This window comes from Salmo salar, unplaced genomic scaffold (assembly GCF_905237065.1).
Source record: "Salmo salar unplaced genomic scaffold, Ssal_v3.1, whole genome shotgun sequence".
NCBI classification, from domain to species: Eukaryota; Metazoa; Chordata; class Actinopteri; order Salmoniformes; family Salmonidae; genus Salmo; species Salmo salar.
The window spans coordinates 150,001-158,106 of NW_025550412.1; the positions used below are offsets into that span (position 1 = coordinate 150,001).

Here is an 8,106-nt window from a genome sequence, read left to right on the forward strand (position 1 = left end):
ATACATACAGGATATATACAGGATATATACAGGATATATACAGGATACATACAGGATACATACAGGATATATACAGGATACATACAGGATACATACAGGATATATACAGGATACATACAGGATACATACAGGATATATACAGGATACATACAGGATACATACAGGATACATACAGGATACATACAGGACACATACACTGCATTCGGAAAGTATTCAGACCCCTTGATTTTTTAAATATTTTGTTACGTTACAGCCTTATTCTAATATTGATTAAATCGTTTTTCTCCCCTCATCAATCTACACACAAAACCCCTTAATGACAAAGCAAAAATAGGTTTTTAGAAATGTTTTGAAAATGTATTACAAATAAAAAAATATATATATTACATTTACATAAGTATTCAGACCCTTTACTCAGCACTTTGTTGAAGCACCTTTGGCAGTGATTACAGAATCGAGTCTTCTTGGGTATGACGTTACATGCTTGGCACATCTGTATTTGGGGAGTTTCTCCCATTATTCTCTGCAGATCCTCTCAAGCTCTGTCAGGTTGGATGGGGAGCGTCGCTGCACAGCTATTTTCAGGTCTCTCCAGAGATGTTCGATCAGGTTCAAGTCCGGGCTCTGGCTGGGCCACTCAAGGACATTCAGTGACTTGTCCCGAAGCCACTCCTGCGCTGATTTGGCAGTGTGTTTAGGGTAGTTGTCCTGTTGGATGGTAAACCTTTACCCCAGTCTGAAGTCCTGAGCGCTCTCGAGCAGGTTATCGTCGAGGATCTCTCTGTACTTTGCTCCGTTAATCTTTCTCTCGATCCTGACAAGTCTTTTTTATTTAACCTTTATTTAACTAGGCAAGTCAGTTAAGAACAAATTCTTATTTACAATAACTGCCTTGTTCAGGTGCAGAACAACAGATTTTTACCTTATCAGCTTGGGGATAGTATCCCAGTACCTGCCTCTGAAAAACATCCCCACAGCATGATGCTGCCACCACCATGCATCAACATAGATATGGTGTCTGGTTTCCTACAGAAGTGATGCTTGGCATTCAGGACAAAGAGTTCCATCTTGGTTTCATCAAACCAGAGAATCTTGTTTCTCATGGTCTGAGAGTCTTTAGGTGCCTTTTGGCAAACTCCAAGCGGGCTGTCATGTACCTTTTACTGAGGAGTGGCTTCCGTCTGGCCACTCTACCATAAAGGCCTGATTGGTGGAGTGCTGCAGAGATGATTGTCCTTCTGGAAGGTTCTCCGATCTCCACAGAGGAACTCTGGAGCTCTGTTAGAGTGACCATCGGGTTCTTGGTCACCTTCCTGACCAAGGCCCTTCTCCCCCGATTGCTCAGTTTGGCCGGGCGGCCAGCTCTAGGAAGAGTCTTGGTGGTTCCAAACTTCTTCCATTGAAGAATGATGGAGGCCACTGTATTCTTGGGGACCTTAAACGCTGCAGACATTTTTTGGTACCCTTCCCCAGATCTGTGCCTCGACACAATCCTGTCTCGGAGCTCTACAAACAATTCCTTCGACCTCATGGCTTGGTTTTTGCTCTGACATACACTGTCACTGTGGGACCTTATATAGATAGGCATGTGCCTTTCAAAATCATGTCCAATCAATTTAATTGATTACCACAGGTGGACTCCAATCAATCAAATGTATTTATAAAGCCCTTCTTACATCAGCTGATGTCACAAAGTGCTGTACAGAAACCCAGCATAGAACCCCAAACAGCATGCAATGCAGGTGTAGAAGAACGGTGGCTGGGAAAAACACCCTAGAAAGGCCAAAACCTAGGAAGAAACCTAGAGAGGAACCAGGCTATGAGGGGTGGCTAGTCCTCTTCTGGCTGTGCCGGGTGGAGATTATGACAGAACATGGCCAAGATGTTCAAATGTTCATAAATAACCAGCAGAGTCAAATAATAATAATCACAGTGGTTGTCGAGGGTGCAACAAGTCAGCACCTCAGGAGTAAATGTCAGTTGGCTTTTCATAGCTGATCATTCAGAGTATCTCTACCGCTCCTGCTGTCTCTAAAGAGTTGAAAACAGCAGGTCTGGGACAAGGTAGCACGTCCGGTGAACAGGTCAGGGTTCCATAGCCGCAGGCAGAACAGTTTAAACTGGAGCAGCAGCACGACCAGGTGGACAGGGGACAGCAAGGAGTCATCAGGCCAGGTAATCCTGAGGCATGGTCCTAGGGCTCAGGTCCTCCGAGAAACAGAAAGAAAGAGAGAATTAGAGAGAGCATACTTAAATTCACACAGGACTCCGGATAAGACAGGAGAAATACTCCAGATATAACAGACTTACCCTAGCCCCCAGACCCATAAACTATTGCAGCATAAATACTGGAGGCTGAGACAGGAGGGGTCGGGAGACACTGTGGCCCCCGCCCGACGATAGCCGCGGACAGAGCCAAACAGGCAGCATATAACCCCACCCACTTTGCCAAAGCACAGCCCCCACACCACTAGAGGGATATATTCAACCATCAATTTACTATCCTGGGACAAGGCCGAGTATAGCCCACGAAGATCTCCCCCATGGCATGAACCCAAGGGGGGGGGCGCCAGCCCGGACAGGAAGATCACGTCAGTGACTCAACCCACTCAAGTGATGCACCCCTCCTAGGGACGGCATGGAAGAGCACCAGTAAGCCAGTCACTCAGCCCCCGTAAATGGGTTAGAGGCAGAGAATCCCGGTGGAGAGATGGGAACCGGCCAGGCAGAGACAGCAAGAGTGGTTTGTTGCTCCAGTGCCATTCCGTTCACCTTCACACCCCTGGGCCAGACTACACTCAATCATAGGACCTACTGAAGAGATGAGTCTTCAGTAAAGACTTAAAGGTCGAGACCGAGTCTGCGTCTCTCACATGGGTAGGCAGACCATTCCATACAAATGGAGCTCTATAGGAGAAAACCCTGCCTCCAGCTGTTTGCTTAGAAATTCTATGGACAGTAAGGAGGTCTGTGTCTTGTGACCGTAGCGTACGTGTAGGTATGTACGGCAGGACCAAATCGGAAAGATAGGTAGGAGCAAGCCCATGTAATGCTTTGTAGGTTAGCAGTAAAACCTTGAAATCAGCCCTTGCCTTAACAGGAAGCCAGTGTAGGGAGGCTAGCACTGGAGTAATATGATACATTTTTGGGGTTCTAGTCAAGATTCTAGCAGCCGTATTTAGCACTAACTGAAATTTATTTATTGCTTTATCCAGGTAGCCGGAAAGTAGAGCATTGCAGTAGTCTAACCTAGAAGTGACAAAAGCATGGATTAATTTTTCTGCATAATTTTTGGACAGAAAGTTTCAGATTTTTGCAATGTTACGTAGATGGAAAAAGCTGTCCTTGAAACAGTCTTGATGTGTTCGTCAAAAGAGAGATCAGGGTCCAGAGTAACGCCGAGGTCCTTCACAGTTTTATTCGACACGACTGGACAACCATCAAGATAAATTGTCAGATTCAACAGAAGATATCTTTGTTTCTTGGGACCTAGAACAAGCATCTCTGTTTTGTCCGAGTTTAAAAATAAAACATTTGGCGCCATCCACTTCTTTATGTCTGAAACACAGGCTTCTAGCGAGGGCAATTTTGGGGCTTCACCATGTTTCATCGAAATGTACAGCTGTGTGTCGTCCGCATAGCAGTGAAAGTTAACATTATGTTTCCGAATGACATCATCAAGAGGTAAAATATATAGTGAAAACAATAGTGGTCCTAAAACGGAGCCTTGAGGAACACCGAAACTTACAGTTGATTTGTCAGAGGACAAACCATCTACAGAGACAAACTGTTATCTTTCCGACAGATTAGATCTAAACCAGGCCAGAACTTGTCCGTGGAGACCAATTTGGGTTTCCAATCTCTCCAAAAGAATGTGGTGATCGATGGAATCAAAAGCAGCACTAAGTTCTAGGAGTATGAGGACAGACGCAGAACCTCGGTCTGACGTCATTAAAAGGTCATTTACCACCTTCAGAAGTGCAGTCTCAGTGCTATGATGGGGTCTAAAACCAGACTGAAGCGTTTCGTATACATTGTTTGTCTTCAGGAAGGCAGAGAGTTGCTGCGCGACAGCTTTTAAAAAAAATTCTGAGAGGAATGGGAGATTCGACATAGGCCGATAGATTTTTATATTTTCTGGGTCAAGGTTTGGCTTTTTCAAGAGAGGCTTTATTACTGCCACTTTTAGTGAGTTTGGTACAAATCCGGTGGATAGAGAGCCGTTTATTATGTTCAACATAGGAGCTCTTTCAGTAGTTTAGTTGGAATAGGGTCCAGTAGGCAGCTTGAAGGTTTATTAAGCCATATTCTTGTGTCAAGAGATATAAGTACTAAAAAACCTGAGTGTCTCCCTTGATCCTAAGTCCTGGCAGAGTTGTGCAGATTCAGGACAACTGAGCTGAGCAATCAAGTCGTAGAAACATCTCGAAGATGATCAATGGAGACAGAAGCTAAATTTCAAGTCTCATATCAAAGGGTCTGAATACTTATGCAAATACGGTATTTCTGTTTGAAATGTTTTATACATTTGCAAAAAATGTTTAAAAAAAAACTATTTTCCCTTTGTCATTATGGGGTATTGTGTGTCGATTGATGAGGAAATTCATTTATTTAATCGATTTCAGAATAAGGCTGTAAAGTAACAAAATGTGGAAAAAGTGAAGGGGCCTGAACACTTCCTGAAGGCATTTAGCAGATCATTTTATCCAACCTTGACCTGTAACCCCTGATCCCTAACGTCTCTCAACATTGACCTCTAAACGCTGACCCCAACCTCTCTCAACATTGACTTCTAAACGCTGACCCCAACCTCTCTCAACATTGACCTCTAAACGCTGACCCCAACCTCTCTCAACCTTGACTTCTAAACGCTGACCCCAACCTCTCTCAACCTTGACTTCTAAACGCTGACCCCAACCTCTCTCAACCTTGACCTGTAACCACTGACCCCTGACCTATCTCTTCAGGGTAAAGGGGATATGGTAACCCATTGGTTGGAAGGGAAGCTGCCTCTCCAGCCCAGTAAGGACCCTGGTGTGAAGGACCCCATTAAGGACCTCAGCACTAAGGTGGCCAGCAGGAAGCCTGCATCCAGTATGTCTGTGCTGGACACGGACAGAGACAGAGAGATGGAGAGAAGAGAGAGGATGGGAGAGAGAGACAGAGAGAAAGAGATGTACGCCTCAATCCCTGGGCTCCTCAACCATGACCTGCTGCAGGACTCAGCCTGACCTCTAACCCTTTCCACTGTTGTGTACTCGTATAAATGAATCCTATCTATAGTGTCTGCTAATAGTTCCTATCTATGTTGGTGTATTTCTATCTATAGTGTCTGCTAATAGTTCCTATCTATGTTGTTGTATATCTATCTATAGTGTCTGCTAATAGTTCCTATCTATGTTGGTGTATTTGTATCTATAGTGTCTGCTAATAGTTCCTATCTATGTTGGTGTATTTATATCTATAGTATCTGCTAATAGTTCCTATCTATGTTGGTGTATTTGTATCTATAGTGTCTGCTAATAGTTCCTATCTATGTTGGTGTATTTGTATCTATAGTGTCTGCTAATTGTTCCTATCTATGTTGGTGTATTTCTATCTATAGTGTCTGCTAATTGTTCCTATCTATGTTGGTGTATATCTATCTATAGTGTCTGCTAATAGTTCCTATCTATGTTGGTGTATTTGTATCTATAGTGTCTGCTAATTGTTCCTATCTATGTTGGTGTATTTCTATCTATAGTGTCTGCTAATAGTTCCTATCTATGTTGGTGTATATCTATCTATAGTGTCTGCTAATAGTTCCTATCTATGTTGGTGTATTTATATCTATAGTATCTGCTAATTGTTCCTATCTATGTTGGTGTATTTCTATCTATAGTGTCTGCTAATAGTTCCTATCTATGTTGGTGTATATCTATCTATAGTGTCTGCTAATTGTTCCTATCTATGTTGGTGTATTTCTATCTATAGTGTCTGCTAATAGTTCCTATCTATGTTGGTGTATATCTATCTATAGTGTCTGCTAATAGTTCCTATCTATGTTGGTGTATTTGTATCTATAGTGTCTGCTAATTGTTCCTATCTATGTTGGTGTATTTATATCTATAGTATCTGCTAATAGTTCCTATCTATGTTGGTGTATTTCTATCTATAGTATCTGCTAATAGTTCCTATCTATGTTGGTGTATTTCTATCTATAGTATCTGCTAATAGTTCCTATCTATGTTGGTGTATTTATATCTATAGTATCTGCTAATAGTTCCTATCTATGTTGGTGTATTTGTATCTATAGTGTCTGCTAATTGTTCCTATCTATGTTGGTGTATTTCTATCTATAGTGTCTGCTAATAGTTCCTATCTATGTTGGTGTATTTCTATCTATAGTGTCTGCTAATAGTTCCTATCTATGTTGGTGTATTTGTATCTATAGTGTCTGCTAATTGTTCCTATCTATGTTGGTGTATTTGTATCTATAGTGTCTGCTAATAGTTCCTATCTATGTTGGTGTATTTGTATCTATAGTGTCTGCTAATAGTTCCTATCTATGTTGGTGTATATCTATCTATAGTGTCTGCTAATAGTTCCTATCTATGTTGGTGTATTTCTATCTATAGTGTCTGCTAATAGTTCCTATCTATGTTGGTGTATTTCTATCTATAGTGTCTGCTAATAGTTTATATCTATGTTGGTGTATATCTATCTATAGTGTCTGCTAATAGTTCCTATCTATGTTGGTGTATTTCTATCTATAGTGTCTGCTAATAGTTCCTATCTATGTTGGTGTATTTGTATCTATAGTGTCTGCTAATAGTTCCTATCTATGTTGGTGTATTTCTATCTATAGTATCTGCTAATAGTTCCTATCTATGTTGGTGTATTTATATCTATAGTATCTGCTAATAGTTCCTATCTATGTTGGTGTATTTGTATCTATAGTGTCTGCTAATAGTTCCTATCTATGTTGGTGTATTTCTATCTATAGTGTCTGCTAATAGTTTATATCTATGTTGGTGTATATCTATCTATAGTGTCTGCTAATAGTTCCTATCTATGTTGGTGTATTTCTATCTATAGTGTCTGCTAATAGTTCCTATCTATGTTGGTGTATTTGTATCTATAGTGTCTGCTAATAGTTCCTATCTATGTTGGTGTATTTCTATCTATAGTATCTGCTAATAGTTCCTATCTATGTTGGTGTATTTATATCTATAGTATCTGCTAATAGTTCCTATCTATGTTGGTGTATTTGTATCTATAGTGTCTGCTAATAGTTCCTATCTATGTTGGTGTATTTCTATCTATAGTGTGTCTATTCTAACTATTCTGTTTAATTGTCTTTTATCCGATAAGACGTTAAATATCTAGACAGCTGTTTTTCAAAAAGTATAATATTGAGTTCAATCAATTAATTGTGTTTTTATTTTAGTGACAAAGTTTAAACGTTTAAAGTATTTAATTTAGTTGATCGATGGTAATGATGACGCTGAATAAAAACCATCGTGAATCAGTATGACTGAGTCCTGAGTGATGGGGATTGGTTTCACACACACACACACACACACACACACACACACACACACACACACACACACACACACACACACACACACACACACACACACAACAAGTTATCTAACATAGTCGTTAGTCCTAACTCTTCACATCGTCTCTACCCATGAGTGGAACTGCTTGACCATCTGCTGCAGAGGTAAACACACACACACACACACACACTCCTCAGGTCCTGCCTGAATTTCCCCACACCCATCTTCTCTCCACCCTCTTCATCTCTATCCCCCCCCTCAGTCCTCCTATCTGCTTCAGCAGTATGGGAGGGCTCCCTCTCTACCCCCCCAGGACCGAACCGCAGAAAGCCTCCTGCGGTTCGGAATAGAGCAGAACACTACATCCTGTCTGTCCGTCTGTCCATCTGTCCGCCTGGCTGTCGGTTTGTTCGTCGGGCTGTCAGTCTGTCCGTCTGGCTGTCAGTCTGTCCGTCTGGCTGTCAGTCTGTCCGTCTGGCTGTCAGTCTGTCCGTCTGGCTGTCGGTTTGTCCGTCTGGCTGTCGGTCTGTCCGTCTGCTTGTCGTTCTGTCCGTCGGTC

General features: G+C 41.8%; 1 protein-coding gene across 1 annotated transcript in view; it reads left to right on the plus strand.

Annotated features, from left to right (window-relative positions):
- The window catches only part of LOC106593473 (atrial natriuretic peptide receptor 2-like), a 36,717-nt gene extending 28,973 nt beyond the window's left edge, over positions 1-7,744 (plus strand). The window contains exon 23 of the mRNA XM_045713744.1: positions 4,968-7,744. Within this exon, the coding sequence (XP_045569700.1) occupies positions 4,968-5,231 (264 nt within the window). The 3' untranslated portion in view covers positions 5,232-7,744. The remainder of the gene's footprint in view (positions 1-4,967) is intronic.
- Positions 7,745-8,106: the final 362 nt, after the last annotated feature.